Here is a 20,777-nt window from a genome sequence, read left to right as displayed (position 1 = left end):
CCAGTGTTGTGCGATTTTTTTGTATTATAATATGGTTTAGTGTTTTAGCTAGACATACATACAGTTTTAACCATCACAATATTGCGCCTGCATTCTGATTTGGAACGAAGGGAATCTCGAATGTTAAACTTTAGTGTATGACTGCACTAATTCTTTGCTGTGCGTCAGTCATTTTAGAAACAAAGAATTCTGAAACTGAAAGTGTGAACATAATTTTTGTGCCTCTTTTAGGGCAGCTTCGAAGGGTCGAAGCGAAGGGTGCTTCTCCTTTCTTGTACATCCACCTTCATTTCCTCGCTTCCTATTAATAAAGCAAGATGGACTGTTGAAATAGTTGAAATGCATGGTTTATTTTAACTTCAAAGGTAAAATATAAATTAAAAATATTGTGGAAGATGTGAAAGGGGAGGAGAATGTATACGCGCCTCAGGTTTTTTGACAAGAAAGACTTCCGTTTACTAGTGTATATCCTTGCTCATATGCGGAGTCTTCCTCACTGTCCTTCACACCTGCAGTTTCAGAGCTTGAACAATCTTCTCACACATCTAGCATCGCAAATATGCTTGAGTTTCTTTTTACCATAACTGATGTGTGCGTTAATGAATGTTTATATTGGTCTGGCACTGTCTGTTCGTAGTGCTGTGTCAGAGGAATTACATCGCTTGGAAGCAGCTGGGATGATAAAACGCATCGATGCCTCTGCATGGGTGTCAGTCACCAATTGTTACACCAAAAAAAGTCGGGTAAAATGAAGATGTGTGTTGGCCTTAGAGCCAAATAAAACAGTGATTGTGGACTCTTTTCCATTGCCACACAGGTGAACTACTCTCTGCTCTAAATAGTTATACTGTTTTCTTTAAAAATGTCAGATTAGAAAGACATTCTGTAGTATTTTTTTACATTTTCACACCTCATTACCCAAATCAATGATCAGTTTGTTGTCCAGACTGAGGTGTGTGTCAGAGCAGCTGTATTTGTGTTTGTTACTGAGGCTGACTTCTGTCATTGTAAAGCTCACCAAAAATCGACCACTAGAGGTCGTTGCATTGGCTACTACAGATGACATATCCAGGCAACAGTGAAATAACCAGAGCAAAAGCAGAAAATTACCAAGCATTTTCTTCAGCATCTGTAAATATTATGTAATATAGCTCCTTAGGTTTGTACAGTAATATTAATGTCTAGAAAGTCAGTTCACAAAAGGTTCCCTCTTGAATATCTAATATGTTTCAAATTTTGAATATAATAATATGAAACACATTTTTTTTTTAAATAAAGATTACAATACTGCGTTCCATGATCATTAGCCAAGAATCTTTTTATTGCTCCTTTTTATTTTTTTACCTTCTGCATTAATAATATGAGAACGTTCTTGAGAATTTTTTTTTTTGTATTATTAGAATAAAAAATTAATAGCGTGAATATACACACAAACATTACATCATACCTACACCACCAAATAAATGAATACATTGGCATAGTGTAAATGGATCAAAGTAGTTATTCATTTGTCTAAATAGTTTTTTCCACTTTTAGGTCTAGGAATAGAAAGGTATGACAGCATGACAATACGTCACTTGTGCGACAGTGGCAAAATCATAGTGAACTAGTGAATTATAATGGAAATTGTAGGTAACAGTGAAATATGCTTTTTTTGGAATATACCACTTTGTGTCATAGCATTCACGTCAATTTCATTGCGGTGTCCACACTTTCTGCGGATGCTGAAAATAAAAAGTATTGTTTAATGAGTGTTCAGTATATGCAAGGGTTTTCTTTATCCAGTTCTGTAAATTAAAAAATAACTTAATAACAAGAAGTACTTACTAGAAGCAGTAGAATAGCCATTTTTATCTGAATCTAAACACCAAAAGGAAGACGAAAGGAAATATTGTCTTTGATTTGCTGTTTAGAAAACATAACTGTAATATATAGGCTACAATTTTGGATTTTTCTTAAAGGAGTCGGTAACCACCACATACACACACGCATGCGCGAAAGTTGTTCTAATCCATATATTTGGTGAACTATTCCTTTAAGTTTCTATTCTAGGCTCTTTAGACCTCTTTTTCTGTTCTTGTCGTACCTGCACGTCGTCTTTTCCATGCAGTTATCAAAGCTGCCACTCCAAACACCATCATCAGAGCCAAAACCGTCAGAACTGAAGGAAACACTGATTTAAATGGTTCCCCGTGATCATACTCTGAAACATGAATCACAGACTCTGAGATTAACTTTAATTATTTTGGTTTTGATTGTTAAATTATGTTTTCTGAAAAATCCTATTACCCAAAGTGACGTGGAGTTTGTTGTCCAGACTGAGGTGTGTGGCAGAGCAGCTGTATTTGTGTTTGTCTGCACTGATCTCCAGACTCTTCCTCATCTGGTACGTCCCGTCACCATTGGGCAGCAGATCTCCTCCAGTGATCTCATGATCAGATACAGGCTGTCCATCTCTGAACAGGGTCAGGTTGATGTGACGAGGGTAAAATCCTGTTGCCAAACAACTCACACGAAACCCTCCAGAATCTGAGTTTGCTTTCTTGATCAGTCTAACTCGCGGTTTCACTGTGGAAAACACGAATCATGAATATGAGAATACACTCTTTTATATCATAAGTGATACAATTTTATAGTAGTATTCTACAGGACACCAACAATTATGACACTCAAGAAAAAACAATCTTCTGCAGCACTCTTTTTTTGCAATTTGTACAAGTAATATTTAGTTGACCTCCTGAACTTCATGTTAAGGTTAAGCACCTGTTCACTCAGAAAAAGAAACGAGAGACTGATTTTTAAGGCGTATTTGTGTGTGTGTGTGTGTGTGTGTGTGTGTGTGTGTGTGTGTGTGTGTGTGTGTGCCTTTCCTTATAGGTGACTCAAAAACCACACATACTAGATCAAATGTAATGGCTTCTCTGACAGTGCATTTAACGGCCGGAGAGAAAACAGTGGAAAAGTACCTTTCCTCTTCCGTTGAGGTCCTCTCTTTTTAAGGTAACTCCTGAGATTCGTTGTGCAGCGTGGGTAACCTATATTTACATGCTACCATTTGTATATCTCCAGAAGTAGTGTTGATGGTTTATCTATGCTTTGATGTGTAAACATGTCATAAAAAAAACGCATTTCTTCTGTAGTGGAGCCATTAAAAGCAAACTTAGTGGTCATTTGCCCGGGTTTGTCATTGTCCAACACTTCACACAGCCTGAGTATCTGAAAAACTACAGGACTTGTTTAGATTGAGAAGGATATCAGATGTCAAAACACACTCCAGCATCTTATTTCAGGATTTCAGGATTCCCAAGATCAATGCTTGTTTTTTTTTTCTTCTTCTTCAAATGAACATACCTGCTGTTTTGTTATGAAATTTTCCAGTAAGTCTTCCTGAAATAAAAGGACGCAAAAATTCAGTTATACTATAATTTATAAAATCAGCCTCCTCATCTTCATTTGTTGTATTTCCTCTTGGAACGTAGCGGTTCGTCTCTGAATCAAAGTATCCAACTGTAATGTCATCCAACATATATAAAACACTAAATGCAGGAAATGGCGTCTCTCCTTCAATGTAAGTTACGAGGAACCGCAAGGAGTGAGAACCTGTGAGAAAAGGGAACATGAAAAGCCATTTTTACCTGCAATCAAATTACTGAACAAAATAATCTGAGAAACTGAAGCAATAACATTTTGTAAATGTTTAAATGAACCATGTACAAATTAAATTACACAACACCTGAATGCACCTGCTTTTAAAGCAAATCATCCTACCTGTAGGACCAGCTGTTGGAAACGACAGCACACAGAGGAAAACTAACAATTTCATGTCGTTCTCATAGCTAGTGAAAACTGTCTTTCTCTACAGATATTTTCAGTATGTGTCAGGTAACAAGTTTTGTAACAAGTTAAAAAAAGTTGTATTTCCTGAAAGCAACGAGTTGTATTTCCTGTAACCGCCTCAGTTAACATGAGAGTTACGTCAGTCATGTTAAGGTTACACACGGTTTCACTTTTAAAGCACAGTAATGTACAAATGGTGGCAATCGCAATTTTATTTATATCTTGGATCTCAGCACAGACTGGGATCATTGTGGAGGAAGCATTAAGGTAACTGAGAAAATACAGTAATTTTTAATAGCAAAGTGTAAAACATTGTAAATAATCTTAAGAGAAATGTGCCATGTTTTCAACATGTGATATAGTCGTAAATCTTTTCTTTTCAGTACTAGAAACTGTAACACTTGAGACAAAGATGGATACCGAATAACATCAGATTTATTCCAAAGTCAGAATGTAAGGCTAACATGCGAAACAACGTGCAAACACATAACTCGAACAATACCGGACAGTGAACAGAACACAGGAAGGAACTTAAATACACAGAGATGATTGACTACCAGACGAACAGCTGTGATGATTGGTGTTAGTGTCCATGATGACTGATGAGTGGTGGGAAACTAGAACAATGAACACCTGAGATGAATGTAAACAAAACAAAGTCCAAGAACCTGAAAGCAAACAAGACTGTGACAGAATCAGAGTTTTCAGTCTGTACTGTATGTCAATTTGTTGCTCAACCCAAAAATCTAATACATCATGGTTTCCCTCTGGAATTTATAAGAGGTATTGAGGTACTGGTTTATCATTAAAATAACATAAAATAAAATTATGCTTTTAATGATCATTAACCTAGAGTCAAAAATATATTTAAAAAAAAACTATATATTCACTTTATTAACACCATCTTTGTGGTTGTATTTCTCAGAATTTACCATACAAACATGACTAAGCATGAACTTTTTATATTCCAATAATAAAATATATAACATTAAAAGATAATATGCACAGATATTACACCATAAAAACACCAACAATTAAATTACTAAAACTATTGGTGAATGCACAATGGTATTTACAGTATATATATTTGTGTTGATTTGTCTCATGACACTGACAAGGCTGATGTCACACTTTCTTCAGATGCTGAAAATGAAATTAAATGTTTAATGAGTGTACAATGAATGAAAAAAGCAATCTTACTATAATTTATTTTATTTTATTCAGTGCTGTATATTTAATAAAAAAAAAAAAAAGTATTAAAGTACGTACCAGAAGCAGTAGAATAGCCACTTTTAATGGAATCTAAAACCCAAAAAGACGATTGGTTGATTGACTGTTCAGTACCAAGCAGTATATATATATATGTATGTGTGTGTGTGTGTGTGTGTGTGTGTGTGTGTGTGTGTGTGTGTGTGTGTGTGTGTGTGTGTGTGTGTGTGTGTGTGTACTGTATATAGACTTAGTACCGAACACACACACACACACACATACACATACATACATATATATATATCAGTTCTTGTCATACCTGCACATTGTCTTTTCCTTGTAATTACAGCAGCTGCCACTCCGAACACCATCATCAGAGCCATAACCGTCAGAACTGAAGGAAACACTGATTTAAATGGTTCCCCGTGATCATACTCTGAAACATGAATCACAGACTCTGAGATTAACATTATTAATTTTGGTTTTGATTGTTAAATTATGTTTTCTGAAAAATACTATTACCCAAAGTGACGTGGAGTTTGTTGTCCAGACTGAGGTGTGTGGCAGAGCAGCTGTATTTGTGTTTGTCTGCACTGATCTCCAGACTCTTCCTCATCTGGTACGTCCCGTCACCATTGGGCAGCAGATCTCCTCCAGTGATCTCATGATCAGATACAGGCTGTCCATCTCTGAACAGGGTCAGGTTGATGTGACGAGGGTAAAATCCTGTTGCCAAACAACTCACACGAAACCCGGAAGGCAGTTCTTTCTGGAGGAGCCTGACTTTGGGTTTCACTGTGGAAAAAAAGGGTAACAGAATTTTTTTATTATTTATATAGGCCTGAAAAATTCTAAATGTAAAAGAGAACACTTGTTATTCAGTAATTTAGCTGGTCATCGCACCTTTTCTATTGACTTGATTCCTCCTTTTTTCAAGATACCTCTTGAGTGTTTTGATGCAGAATGGTTGGTATAAATGTTCATGATTCCACTTGCTGATTCCAAGATGAATATTGAGCACTTGGGTCGAGACGTTTAAACGACCCTGGTATGTGAAGTTCTTATCAACATATCGCAACTCATCTGTGGTGGAGCCACTGACTGCATCTCGTGTGATCATTTGTCCCGGTTCACCATCATCTCTTAGTTCACACACAACCAGCCTCTGAAGGGCAAGAACACCTTTAATGAAGAGATAAAGCTTTAAGGTAGAGTTTATTTAAAATCATAAAACAACAACAATCATAGTGATTCATAACAATGATAATACTTTATTATTATTATTGCCTAAAAGACTGCTTTTGTATAATTTATAAAATGTTTCTATTAATGTCACACATTTTTGATTGTACTTACTGTAAGTTTTATTTAAATTTTGTGTTGCTACTACCCATTTTTCCATAAAAGATTTTTGTATGCTGTCACTTATTCTGACGAGAGCGTTTAAATCAAACATGTCGTCTTCAGTTGTTGTATTTCCTCTTGGAATGAGAGTCTTCGTCTCTCCGTTATAGTACAGAACTGTGACATCATCCACAATCCCTACATAGCTAAATTCAGGAAATGGCGTTTGTCCTTTAATGTACGTTGCAAGCATCCACAAAGAGTGAGAGCCTGTGGAAAATAACATAAAATGGATTGAATGGATGGAAACATTTTCCAATTTATATATGAAATGTCATAATGTTTTTTATCAATCTAGTTGTTAGTCTGTTTTATTATTTTGTGTCCTTTTTTTATTTGCTGCATGTGTTTAATATGTTAATTTAATTAAGTACGTTTTGTAACTATATTTTTAATTTATTTTCAATATGTATACACAAGACTGTAAAAATACATATGCCTTGATCAACCGCAACAGATCTACTTAGCCCTATCGCCTAATGATTACAGCCCCACTGACTCCCTGTGCAAATGCATTGATGAAATCAACAGTTGGATGTGCCAAAACTTTCTTCAGTTAAACAAAGACAAAACTGAAGTCATTGCGTTTGGAAACAAAGATGAAGTTCTCAAGGTGAACGCATACCTTTACTCTAGGGGTCAAACAACTAAACATCAAGTCAGGAATCTTGGTGTGACACTAGAGTCAGACCTTAGTTTCAGTAGTCATGTCAAAGCAATAACTAAATCAGCATACTTTCATCTGAAAAATATTGCAAGAATTAGATGCTTTGTTTCCAGACAAGACTTAGAGAAACTTGTGCATGCTTTCATCACCAGCAGGGTGGATTATTGTAATGGACTCCTCACTGGCCTTCCCAAAAAGACCATAAGACAGTGTCAGCTCATAGAACGCTGCCGCCAGGATTCTGAGCAGAACCATGCAGGAAATACCAAGGGTTCACTCTAAGCATGGCGAATCTGCTTTTAGCTATTATCAGATCAGATCAGAAGAGATCAGATGTGCTCCTACTGCAGTCACATTCAAATCCAGACTCAAAACACTTCTGTTTAGCTATGCATTTACTGAATGAGCACTGTGCCGCTGTTCGTCCGACTGTTTGTACTGTACTGTTTTAATTATTCTTATTTATTTTTATTATTTTTATTTCTTCTATGTAAAGCACTTTGAATTGCCATTGTGTATGAAATGTGCTATATAAATAAACTTGCCTTGCCTTGCCTTGCAACTGAAAGATAGAAGTTTTGCTTCCTCACAAAGATCTTTATGGAATGAACAGTTGCTATGCAACCAGGAAATTTTGAAGCCATTATGTACATTTACTCACGAGTTTCGTTTACTCAATCTTTGACTGACAAATCTGTACAAACAAATCTGTATATATTAAGCAGGCAGCACTAGAAAAAAAAGGTTTAAGTCTCTTAACTCAGTCAATCACATGCTTAAAAATAACATCAAATATTAAAACCTCAAATGTCTAGCTCACGTAGACTATTCATATGGTTTTGTTTTCATCCAAATTTCTTTATATGCGCTTTTCAGACTTGCAATAGGCCACTGGAAGCACATTGTTGTTCTGTTTAGCTCTTGATCACTATATTTTTCCATATTCCATATTCCAACTGAAGTAAAATATTAAATAAGTATTTTGAAGTCTTACCTTTTGGAGCAGCCATTGGAAGTGAAAGCAGAAAAATAATAATTTTGTCCATATTGCTGACACACATACTGTATGCTGTCAGTCAGCGCTCACCTGTAAATGATCAACACTGAAATAATCTACACTCGTGGGTAGTTAGAGAGTGTGTTCTCTGAACTTTTCAGCTGTTAATGTTTGCTAGTCATGAAAAAAAATGAATGCTTCTGGAATAGACACTTTACACCATAAACAGGCCTTGACTTCCCCTTTCACATTTGTCTGAAACCAGACCAAACCACTAGTAGATTTTACTGACAGTTTAAAAGAGTATGGGCCTATTTCTCCACTCATCTACACTGTAAAAAATGTATTGTCAAATTAACAGTAACTTACTGGCAACAATTATCCAGTAGTTGCTGTATTTCATTCAACAGTAAAATTACTGTAACACTAAATACAGTACTGTTAAGCATACTGTAAAATTAAATACATTATTTTACTGTAATTTTTTACCACGTTAAAACACAGTATTACACCGTTGATTTTTAATAATACTGTATAGTATTATACAGTTATGAAATGTTATTTTATTTTATTACTTTTATAGTGCTACTGTGTTACCTGTAGAATATGTAGAAAATCTGTAGGAATATTATTTTAACTGTTAATGGGAAATAGAAAAAAGAACAATTGAAGCTTTACCTGCACAACAAGGTTTATTGTGTATTTTTAAACAATACATTAGTAATAATAATGTAATATGATACAACAATAAAAATCTGTTTTAAAAGAAGACTAATGAACAATATATATTTAATAATTAAGATCAGTGAACAATTCATGTATTTCAATTCATGCAAAAATGATCCTGAACAGGTAAAAAAGAAACTTAGAAAGAAAGCAAGACAGGTGAGGATGAAGGCCAGGTGAGGAGGGTAGTGATGGTGTCAAGTGGTAGAGGAGCGACAACACTTCTGATAATCCTGCAAGGAATGATAAGCACAAATCAATCAGAGGCAAAACTAATAATAAAAAAAAACCTAACTCACATTATCAACACCTTTTTAGGAGAATTTTTTTTTCCTATGGTATCCACTTTATTTTTCACGGAAGAGTGGGCACGGCCATTTATAAATGAAATGTGTCTGTGCTTGAAATGCACTTGATTGGGGCTAACAGTAGCTGCTGATCATTTCTGTTCGATTCTCGATTTTGAATCAAATTTCATTTAGATATATGCATAGATTTGATTTTAGATTTGATCATAGATTTTAAATCTATTCTATGCATATATCAAAATGAAATTTGATTCAAAAGAGAATTCCCAAATTCAAAAGTACCGCCTCTTTTGAATCAAATCGTGACCCAAAGAATCGATTTGAATCGAATCGTTGAATCAAAAAGATTCCCACCCCTATTACATTTCATTATATTTTAACTTTACCTGTTGTCTTCATTATATAATGTATGTTTGAGAACATTTAAAACTTAAAATAAATAAATATTTGACATTGATTGTGATAATTATCAATACTGACTGATATGAAACATTTTATCAAGATGATTTTTGACCATATCACTCAACCCTATTTTTTACCATTTCATGTTTTAATTAAAACTTATTTAAAGAGGTGTAAAAATTATAATATAAAAATACAAATTATTTGACTTATACAAGGCATATTTGTTAAATGGAAACTGTGAAGGGAACATAATTACATTATAAAACAGACTATCAATTTGAAAAATGTATGGTTTAAGTCATTTCCACCCTTTTTGGATTTTTCTAAATACAGATTCAGACACAAATCATTTCTAAAGATATGGGCTCCGCTGCACATCCCTAATATTACTCTTAGCCTACCTTAATGATTTTGCCAATCATATTCTGCAAAGTCCCTGATTCAAGGCCATGGTCTTCCTCCGAACAACCTTCGCACTCTTTCTGCTCACCTGGAACTGTGATGTTCATTTCGAATTTTCAGGATTTATCCTGACAAGAAATCTGTAAACACAAAAAAAATATATAGCCTATATATTTTCCAACTGAATCAAGAGTGATCACAATATGTAGCATCATCTGTAATAAGTCACATCACAATAAGCTCTAAGTCAAAGCTCTAAACCATCACTTGTGCAAAATAAAAAGCCTTGGTGTTACTAATAGAGATCAATTTGTAACAAAAGTGTATGAATGAACATAGACTGAGGTAACTGCACAAACAAGGTCCTGGCAGATCGCCAGGTCAGGTCCTCACAGACGTGTAAAAGAATATTCTGATTTAGACAAAAATAAGCGCGAATAAATCAATAAGAGGAATCGAAAATTAAATTTTATAACAAGAATCCGAATCCTAACCTTGGGTATCCGATTTCAGGATATCGATTTTCAATTCCCAACGGTAGCCTATGATATATATATCTATAATGAACGCGCAGGCGCTTCCACCGACTTAAAATGGTAAATAACACAATTATTAGATCATTCTGACCTTATAAGAGGCTACATATGCAATCTATGTTTATAAAATTACATTTAATAATCAAGTAGGCTAGCTATCAACATGATGAAATCCGCGTTACAGGCGTTATAGAACATAAGCCGCGGGCAGTTCTTCTAAACTAACATAACCTGCTACTATTTAGTTTGCATAAAAAATATATAAAGATTCATCACTAACCAGATATTTATGGCGAAAACTTCGCCGACAGACACAGCGACGCGATGCAAAGGCCTGCGCGCCCTCAACGTTACTCAGGGAACTGAAGAGTTATTCATAAAACGGCAGCTTGTGGTTATTTTTCGCGGTCATTTCGTACTAATGTATTTAAATTTACAGTAACACCAATGCCCCAAACTACATTGAAACCTAGAGTAGCCTATCATATTGTACACAGCTGATAGTAAAATGTTAAGAATAAATTAAATTAAATATCTAAATCCTGGTCATACTCTCTAAATAATTTTAAAGTTATTAGCTAGAATCCATGCATACAAATATTAAGATTTATTACTTACCATATGGCGAAGTTCCTAACACCGGGCTGAAGTTCCAGCCTTCCAGGTCGGCAGAAAAGACTGACACAACTGACACAACAGAAAAACTCATTCAAATGCGCTCTCATGCACCCCCCACTGACAGAAATTAAGACTGTTAATGGTCACCCAGTCCTGAAAATGTTTTATGTAAGGATAACGTTTGTAGGCTAGCAATTTTACTCGTGGAATTGTGTGTGGTTTTTTCGCGGTCAATTTGCACTGCTGTATTTAGATTTACAGTAACTAATAATTTCCCAGAATGCATTGAAAATATACAGTAACATACTGTCAACTGTGTGCACAGTACATAACTGTTGAAAATACAAAATAATACTGTGAAAGCAACAAAATCTACAGTAACATACTGTTATACAGCAAGAAACTGTTGAGAAAAACAGTATAATGCTGTGAAAACAACAGAAATCATTTACAGTGTACTAATATGTTGCTTTGTGTCGAGACATTCAAATTTTATTGTGTTGTTTAAACATTTTCTTCAGATTTGACTTTAATGAATGTACAGTAAGAAAACTTACCTTTCTTCTTTGTTGAGATTTGTCAAGAAAAAAAAAAGAAAAAAACAAGGGCAGGTAAAGGCACGCAGAAGTATGGCGGTAGTTGTGTTTATATATGAAATCATGAATCCAGAGCGGTGTGATATATGAGAGGCATGAAAGTAGAGCTGGTTTTAGTTACCCGATGAGTGTTACCACGACGACAGTGAATCCCTGACCACTCACGAGTGCAAGTAACGTTACAAAAAACAAAAAAAAACAAAAAAAAACCTGTCTGAATTAACTTAACTCTGTTTCTTATTTTAAATAAAGTTACTGTAGTAAATAGTAAATTTGGGTTACTGACAAAATTGTGTTCATTGTTTGAACATGTTTCTCTGCTCATGTTGTTTTGCGGGGCAAGACATTTTTATGATGCATTTTAATGTTAAATCTTCTTCAAGAGAAATTACAGCTCATTATATGGATTTTATTGTAGGCTACACAATAAAGGTGGAAGACTTTAGTCAGTGACCTTAATGGCAGTAAGACATCAGAAACATTTGTAATAACAAAATTAACATAATATTTTAATATTAATATAACACTAAAACTAATATAAAATTGCAATGTAGATATGTGGACATGTTTTAAACATGTCTGATCCTCCAGACAGATGTCAGTCTGTGACCGTGTGTTTTAGCAAACATTGATTTTACAGAACAAAATCCGAGATATTGGATCTATTGGAAGTACAATCTTTAAAAAAAATATGTATTGAAAACACAATTATTTATCATTCATTTACTTGTTTAAAGATGTTTCATAATCTCTGTGACTTCCTGCTGTGTTTTATGCATTGGTGGTTTTTCTACACTCTCTTCAGATCCTGAAAACAAAATAAAATTTCATTTTCATTTTAATAAGTGAGAAGAAATTTTTATGAGATATTGAAAACTAAATACTCACTTGAAGCAGCGGAATAATCACTTTTAGATGAAGCTAGAACATCAAAAACAAAAAAAAGATTTTTTTTAATGACATAAAAATATATATATATATTTTGGTTTTATCTTTTGCATCATGTCTATCACATCTTGCAGACTCATTTTAATTTGTAGATCCTACCTGCTCGTCTCCTCCTGTATTTATATATGACGGCTCCGGTCCCAAACACCAACAGCAGAGCCAAAACTATCAGCACTGGGAGAATCACTGATTTAAATGGTTCACCAGGATCAAATTCTGAAACAAACATGTTAAAACTGTCAGATTAGAAAGACAGCTCTGTAGTACATTTTACATTTTCACACCTCATTACCTAAAGTGACGTGGAGTTTGTTGTCCAGACTGAGGTGTGTGGCAGAGCAGCTGTATTTGTGTTTGTCTGCACTGATCTCCAGACTCTTCCTCATCTGGTACGTCCCGTTACCAATGGGCAGCAGATCTCCTCCAGTGATCTCATGATCAGATACAGGCTGTCCATCTCTGAACAGGGTCAGGTTGATGTGACGAGGGTAAAATCCTGTTGCCAAACAACTCACACGAGACCCTCCAGAATCTGAGGTTGCTTTCTGAATCAGTCTGACTCGCGGTTTCACTGTGGAAAACATGAATCATGAATATGAGAATACACTCTTTTATATCATAAGTGATACAATTTTAGTAGCATTCTACAGGACACAATTCGTACAAGTAATATTCAGTTGACCTCCTGAACTTCATGTTAAGGTTAAGCACCTGTTCACTCATAGAAAAAGAAACGAGAGACAGATTTTTAAGGTGTATTTTTGTGTGTGCCTTTCCTTATAGGTGGCTCAAAAACCACACATACTGTAGATAAAATGTAATGGCTTCTCTGACAGTGCATTTAACGGCAGGAGAGAAAACAGTGGCAAAGTACCTTTCCTCTTCCCTTGAGTTGCTCTCTTTTTAAGGTAACTCCTGAGATTCGTTGTGCAGCGTGGGTAACCTATATTTACATGGGGCCATTTGTATATCTCCAGAAGTAGTGTTGATGGTTAATCTATGCTTTGATGTGTAAACATGTCATCAAAAAAACGCATTTCTTCTGTAGTGGAGCCATTAAAAGCAATCTTAGTGATCATTTGCCCGGGTTTGTCATTGTCCAACACTTCACACAGACTCAGCATCTGAAAAACTACAGGACCTGTTTAGATCGAGAAGGATATCAGATGTCAAAACACACTCCAGCATCTTATTTCATGACTTCAGGATTCCCAAGATCAGTGCTTAGCTCTGACTTTTTTGTGTCAGTTGTTTTTTTCTTCTTCTTCAAATGAACATACCTTCTGTTTTGTTATGACATTTTCCAGTAAGTCTTCCTGAAATAAAAGGACGCATAAATTCAGTTATACTATAATTTATAAAATCAACCTCCTCATCTTCATTTGTTGTATTTCCTCTTGGAACGTAGCGGTTCGTCTCTGAATCAAAGTATCCAACTGTAATGTCATCCAACATATATAAAACATTAAATGCAGGAAATGCCATCTCTCCTTCAATGTAAGTTACGAGGAACCGCAAGGAGTGAGAACCTGTGAGAAAAGAGAACATGAAAAGCCATCTTTACCTGCAATCAAATTACTGAACAAATGAATCTGAGAAACAGTCAGTTTGTTAATATCCTACACAAAACTAAAGCAATAACATTTTGTAAATGTTTAAATGAACCATGTACAAATTAAATTACACAACACCTGAATGCACCTGCTTTTAAAGAAAATCATCCTGTATAGGACCAGCTGTTGGAAATGACAGCACACAGAGGAAAACTAACAATTTCATGTTGTTCTCATAGCTAGTGAAAATTGTCTTTCTCTACAGATATTTTCAGTATGTGTCACGTAACAAGTTTTGTAACAAGTAAAAAAAATGTGTATTTCCTGAAACCAACCAGTTGTATTTTCCTGTAATCACCTCAGTTAAATTGAGAGTTACGTCAGTCATGTTAAGGTTACACACAGTTTCACTTTTAAAGGGGTCATATAATGCCATTTTTGTACAAGCTAATATGATTCTTTAGGGTCTAAATTAAAAGTTTGTAATATACTTTCATTAAAAATTCTCATTAGTAATGTAAGAAAACATGCCGTAATGTACCCTGAGTGTAAACAGCCGCATTCATCTTGAAGCGTGCAGCAAGCGATTTGCAAAGATTAATATAAATATTAATATAAAGGTTAATAAAACATTACACTCACTTCAGTTATTCTGGAGGTGCAGCAGGAACACGAATAGTTGGTACCGATCCTTTTTTCAGGAGCAGCTTCTTAGCAAAACCAGCTTTATAACGTTACTGACCCTCGTTTATAAAGCAGTCTGGTGTGTGAAATGATTTGCACAAACAAAGCATTGCTGTTGATCGTGGGGAATATTCCCTTCGAAAACAAACTCAGCCACTGCGTCTTCAGCGGTTCGGATTTAGGAACATCAAAATGACTGCTGTGCTCCTTATTACACCCAAGAACAGAACACCACAATCGCTTAGACGCCATTCTGCTCATAGACAGTGCTCCAGCGTATCAACAATGACCGCGCCGACTATGATTGACAGCTTGCTCACGAGCGAGGGCGGGTCTGTGTTGAAACGCTGCTGTCAATCAACAATCGTGGGAGGGGCGTCCGATCTTGTGACGTCACAAAATCGAACGGCTTGATTTGAGATGGGGGAAAAAATATAAGAAGATTAAAAAAAAAACACTGGATGGATTTGTATCATTTTATGATGGTTGTGTACAGGCTCTGCCAACACACATTTCAGTACAATCAAGTTGTAAAAGTGCATGTACCATTATATGACCCCTTTAAAGCACGTAATGTACAAATGGTGGCAATCAAAATTTTATTTATATCTCGGATCTCAGCACAGACTGGGATAATTGTGAAGGAAGCATTAAGGTAACTGAGAAAATACAGTAATTTTTAATAGCAAAGTGTAAAACATTGTAAATAATCTTAAGCGAAATATGTGCCATGTTTTCAACATGTGATATAGACGTACATTTATTTAAAAAAATCTTATTTTCTTTTCAATGCTAGAAACTGTAACACTTAAGACAAGATGAATACCAAATAACATCAGATTTATTACAAAGTCAGAATGTAAGGCCAACATGCAAAACCGTGTGCAAACATAACACGAACAATATAGGACAGTGAACAGAACACAGGAAGGAACTTAAATACACAGAGATGATTGACTACCAGACGAACAGCTGTGATGATTGGTGTTAGTGTCCATGATGACTGATGAGTGGTGGGAAACTAGAACAATGAACACTTGTGATGAATGTAAACAAAACAAAGTCCAAGAACCTGAAAGCAAACTGAACAAGATTTTGACAGAATCAGAGTTTTCAGTCTGTACGTCAATGAATACATACGAATACATCATGGCTTCCCTCTGGAATTTATAAGAGGTAATGGTTTATCAATAAAATAACATGAAATAAAAATTATGCTTTTAATGAGCATTAACCTAGAGTAAAAAAAAAAAAAAAAAATGTATGTATAAATTCACTTTATTTATACCAATGTGATTGTATTCCTCAGAATTTGCAATCCAAACATGACTTATTTTATAAGCATGAACTTTTTATATTCCAATAATAAAATGTATGACATTAAAAGATAATATGCACAGATATTACACCATAAAAACACCAACAATTAAATTACTAAAACTATTGGTGAGTGCACTAATGGTTATTTATATACATTTGTACAACTTTGCATTTTAGGACAACAAATCAAAGCATTTACAATGACCCTTGCAGACATAGTCTTGACATTATAGGCTTCATGCAATCAGTGATTTATAGTGAGGACTGTGCAGGAGCATAATTTGTGGGGAAAAAAGAGAATATGATTTCTTGAAAAAAAGAAATCTTATGACACTTTGCCAGAATATAATTTGTCGGCTGTTTAAAAGACGTTTCTCCACTCAGTAGTGTTGTTTTGTCTCATGACACTGAGTGTGACACAAGTGTTGATGTCACACTTTTATTCAGATGCTGAAAATTAAATTGAATGTTTAATGAGTGTACAATGAATGAAAAAAAAGCAATCTTACTATAATTAATTTCATTTTATTCAGTGCTGTATATTAAAAAAATATATATATTAAAACCGTATTAAACTACGTACCAGAAGCAGTAGAATAGCCACTTTTAATGGAATCTAAAACCCAAAAATGATTGGTTGATTGACTGACTGTTCAGTACTAAGCATATACAGTATATATATATATATATGTGTGTGTGTGTGTGTGTGTGTGTGTGTGTGTACTGTATATAGGCTTAGTACTGAGCAAACACACACACACACACACACACACACACACACATATATTAGGGTAGGGTTAAGGGACAGAATATAGAGTTTGTGGTGCAGTATAAAAATCATTATGTCTTTGGAAAGTCCCCATAAAACTTGAAAACACACACACACACACACATATATATATATTATATCAGTTCTTGTCATACCTAATATATATATATCTCAGTTCTTGTCATACCTGCACATTGTCTTTTCCTTGCAATTACAGCAGCTGCCACTCCAAACACCATCATCAGAGCCAAAACCGTCAGAACTGAAGGAAACACTGATTTAAATGGTTCCCCGTGATCATACTCTGAAATATGAATCACAGACTCTGAGATTAACTTTAATTATTTTGGTTTTGATTGTTAAATTATGTTTTCTGAAAAATACTATTACCCAAAGTGACGTGCAGTTTGTTGTCCAGACTGAGGTGTGTGGCAGAGCAGCTGTATTTGTGTTTGTCTGCACTGATCTCCAGACTCTTCCTCATCTGGTACGTCCCGTCACCATTGGGCAGCAGATCTCCTCCAGTGATCTCATGATCAGATACAGGCTGTCCATCTCTGAACAGGGTCAGGTTGATGTGACGAGGGTAAAATCCTGTTGCCAAACAACTCACACGAGACCCAGAAGACAGTTTTTTCTGGAGGAGCCTGACTTTGGGTTTCACTGTGGAAAAAAGGTAACAGAATTTTTTTATTATTTATATTGACCTGAAAAATTCTAAATCTAAAAGAGAACACTTGTTATTCAGTCATTTAGCTGGTCCTCGTACCTTTTCTATTGACTTGATTTCTCCTATTTTCAAGATACCTCTTGAGTGTTTTGATGCAGAATGGTTGGTATAAATGTTCATGATTCCACTTGCTGATTTCAAGATGAATATTCAGCACTTGGGTCGAGACGTTTAAACGACCCTGGTATGTGAAGTTCTTATCAACATATCGCAACTCATCTGTGGTGGAGCCACTGACTGCATCTCGTGTGATCATTTGTCCCGGTTCACCATCATCTCTCAGTTCACACAAAACCAGCCTCTGAAGGGCAATAACACCTTTAATGAAGAGATAAAGCTTTAAGGTAGTGTCAATTAAAAATCATAAAACAACAACAACAATCATAGTGATTCATAACAATGATAATACTTTATTATTATTATTGCCTAAAAGACTGCTTTTGTATAATTTATAAAATGTTTCCATTAATATGTCACACATTTTTGATTGTACTTACTGTAAGTTTTATTTAAATTGTTTGTTGCTACTACCAATTTTTCCATAAAAGATGATTGTATGTTGTCACTTATTCTGACGAGAGCATTTAAATCAAACATGTCGTCTTCAGTTGTTGTATTTCCTCTTAGAATGAGAGTCTTCGTCTCTCCGTTATAGTACAGAACTGTGACATCATCCACAATCGCTACATAGCTAAATTCAGGAAATGGCGTTTGTCCTTTAATGTATGTTGCAAGCATCCACAAAGAGTGAGAGCCTGTGGAAAATAACATAAAATGCATTGAATGGATGGAAACATTTTCCAATTTATATATGAAATGTTATAATGTTTTTTTTTTTTTTTTTTGTCCTTTTTTTATTTGCTGTTTGGAATTAAAATATGTATACACAAGACTGTACAAATACATATGCCTTGATCAACCGCAACTGAAAAGATAGAAGTTTTGCTTCCTCACAAAGTTCTTTATGGAATGAACAGTTGCTATGCAACCAGGAAATTTTGAAGCCATTATGTACATTTACTCACGAGTTTCGTTTACTCAGTCTTTGACTGACAAATCTGTACAAACAAATCTGTATATATTAAGCAGGCAGCACTATAAAAAAAAGGTTTAAGTCTCTTAACTCAGTCAATCACATGCTTAAAAATAACATCAAATATTAAAAACTCAAATGTCTAGCTCACGTAGACTATTCATATGGTTTTGTTTTCATCCAAATTTCTTTATTTGCGCTTTTCAGACTTGCAATAGGCCACATTGTTGTTCTGTTTAGCTCTTGATCACTATATTTTTCCATATTCCATATTCCAACTGAAGTAAAATATTAAATAAGTATTTTGAAGTCTTACCTTTTGGAGCAGCCATTGGAAGTGAAAGCAGAAAAAGAAGAATGTTGTCCATATTGCTGACACACATACTGTATGCTGTCAGTCTGCGCTCACCTGTAAATGATCAACACTGAAATAATCGACAGTTTTGGCAGAGTGTGTTCTCTGAACTTTTCAGCTGTTAATGTTTTGCTAGTCATGAAAAAAAAAAGAATGCTTCTGGAATAGACACTTTACACCATAAACAGGCCTTGACTTCCCCTTTCACATTTGTCTGAAACCAGACCAAACCACTGGTAGATTTTACTGACAGTTTAAAAGAGTATGGGCCTATTTCTCCACTCATCTACTAATATGTTGCTTTGTGTCGAGACATTCAAATTTTATTGTGTTGTTTAAACATTTTCTTCAGATTTTACTTTAATGAATGTACAGTAAGAAAACTTACCTTTCTTCTTTGTTGAGATGGGTCAAGAAAAAAAAGAAAAAAACAAGGGCAGGTAAAGGCACAAGTAGATGCGCAAGATGGTTGTTGATATCAAGAATAGACATTTCAACTAGTGACAATTGAATTCTTGATATCAGTAATTCACATTTTAACTAGTAAGAAATCAATTCTTGATATCAACAATTGATTTTGAATGGCAGCCTATGGTGACATTTCACTAGTGAAAATATAATTACAGATATCAACAATTAAATTGTTCATACATTTGTTGATATCAAGAATTCAATTGTTGATATCAAGAAAGTAAATTCTTGATATCAACAATTCATATCCTGGAAATGAATAAAAGTTAAAACTGCTTGCCATTGTAGGCGGTAGTTGTGTTTATATATGAAATCATGAATCCAGAGCGGTGTGATATATGAGAGGCATGAAAGTAGAGCTGGTTTTAGTTACCCGGTGAGTGTTACCACGACGACAGTGAATCCCTGACCGCTCACGAGTGCAAGTAACATAAAAAAAAAAAAAAAACCTGTCTGAATTAACTTAAAGGTATAGCGGAGGATTTTCTTTTTCCGGGTGGATCATCAAGACTATTGGTCCTCCTAAGTGTCAATCATTCTGGTGATATGTTTACGTAAGCCGTCGTACGTGCTCGTCCCTAGGTAGTTTTTGCTCTCTGCGCATGCGCACTTTCAGGTGTATATGTGTGGTGAGCTACGGTTTCAGCCATTCCTTTGAAAATGGCTGAGGGTCGCAAGAGAAAAAAAGTCTACGAGGTGTATGAGAAGAAGAGAAAGGCCGCAGAAGATAGAAACAAGACCAGTGTGTTTTTGGGAGATTCATTCACACGATGGCGTGCGCTCAAAACACAGGTTGGGCTTCCCACTGATGCCTCAGTCGCGAAGTTTCTACTCGACAGGTAAAGTTTGGCATGCTATTTGGAGAAATCCATTTAAAATCACTGCTAGTAAAAGTTAATGTAAGCTATGATTAGCGATGCTAGCCCTGGCACAAGTCACGCACCGCGTAGACACGGTAAACTTCTCAATTTGCTCTCTCGTGCACACGTTTAATAGGCGTTCCCTCTCGGGAGCAGGTAGAGTGTTGCGCATGTGCATTTTTTCAAAAAGTGGAGAGGGCGGTTCTTTTCTAAAATTCGGGAAAATCCTCCGCTATACCTTTAACTCTGTTTCTTATTTTAAATAAAAATTTAGTTTGAGTGAACAGTAAGAGAAACGGTTACACCTTGCGGCGAGATAAAGGTAATTTAAAACACAATTACATTTACA

The 20,777-nt window shown here is 35.2% G+C and overlaps 3 protein-coding genes across 5 annotated transcripts; all 3 read right to left on the bottom strand.

The window, feature by feature from the left end:
* Nucleotides 1–2,443: 2,443 nt before the first annotated feature.
* Nucleotides 2,444–19,168, bottom strand: LOC311282652 (major histocompatibility complex class I-related gene protein-like). Of its 2 annotated transcripts, XM_084396556.1 has the most exons (8): nt 19,059–19,109; nt 18,207–18,464; nt 17,749–18,027; nt 17,370–17,642; nt 17,167–17,283; nt 13,934–14,182; nt 13,528–13,794; nt 2,444–2,568 (listed from the first exon to the last, which is right to left on the bottom strand). In XM_084396556.1, the coding sequence occupies exons 1-7, from the start codon at nt 19,072–19,074 to the stop codon at nt 13,646–13,648; spliced, it is 1,341 nt and encodes a 446-aa protein (XP_084252682.1). In that variant the 5' UTR covers nt 19,075–19,109; the 3' UTR covers nt 2,444–2,568; nt 13,528–13,645. The 2 variants fall into 2 exon arrangements, with proteins under 2 accessions (XP_084252682.1, XP_084252683.1); XM_084396557.1 differs by lacking the exons at nt 2,444–2,568; nt 13,528–13,794; nt 13,934–14,182 and adding exons at nt 15,651–16,660; nt 16,794–16,826 and having other exon boundaries at nt 19,059–19,168.
* On the bottom strand, nt 3,984–7,679 carry LOC311282653 (major histocompatibility complex class I-related gene protein-like). 2 transcript variants are annotated; one of them, XM_084396559.1, is made up of 6 exons: nt 6,403–7,679; nt 5,950–6,228; nt 5,569–5,841; nt 5,366–5,482; nt 5,107–5,139; nt 3,984–4,980 (listed from the first exon to the last, which is right to left on the bottom strand). In XM_084396559.1, exons 1-6 carry the CDS (start codon nt 6,674–6,676, stop codon nt 4,940–4,942), a joined length of 1,017 nt encoding a protein of 338 aa, XP_084252685.1. In that variant the 5' UTR covers nt 6,677–7,679; the 3' UTR covers nt 3,984–4,939. The 2 variants fall into 2 exon arrangements, with proteins under 2 accessions (XP_084252685.1, XP_084252684.1); XM_084396558.1 differs by having other exon boundaries at nt 3,984–5,482.
* Nucleotides 11,617–13,616, bottom strand: LOC311282803 (class I histocompatibility antigen, B alpha chain-like; the record flags this gene model as incomplete). Its single annotated transcript, XM_084396811.1, has 5 exons — nt 11,617–12,513; nt 12,594–12,626; nt 12,753–12,869; nt 12,946–13,224; nt 13,607–13,616. 5 exons carry the CDS (start codon nt 13,614–13,616, stop codon nt 12,437–12,439), a joined length of 516 nt encoding a protein of 171 aa, XP_084252937.1. The 3' UTR covers nt 11,617–12,436.
* Nucleotides 19,169–20,777: the final 1,609 nt, after the last annotated feature.

This window comes from Rutilus rutilus (genome assembly GCF_951802725.1).
Source record: "Rutilus rutilus genome assembly, chromosome: 23".
NCBI lineage: Eukaryota > Metazoa > Chordata > Actinopteri > Cypriniformes > Leuciscidae > Rutilus > Rutilus rutilus.
The sequence above is the reverse complement of the archived record's forward strand: the minus strand, read 5'-3'. Positions and strand labels throughout refer to the sequence as shown.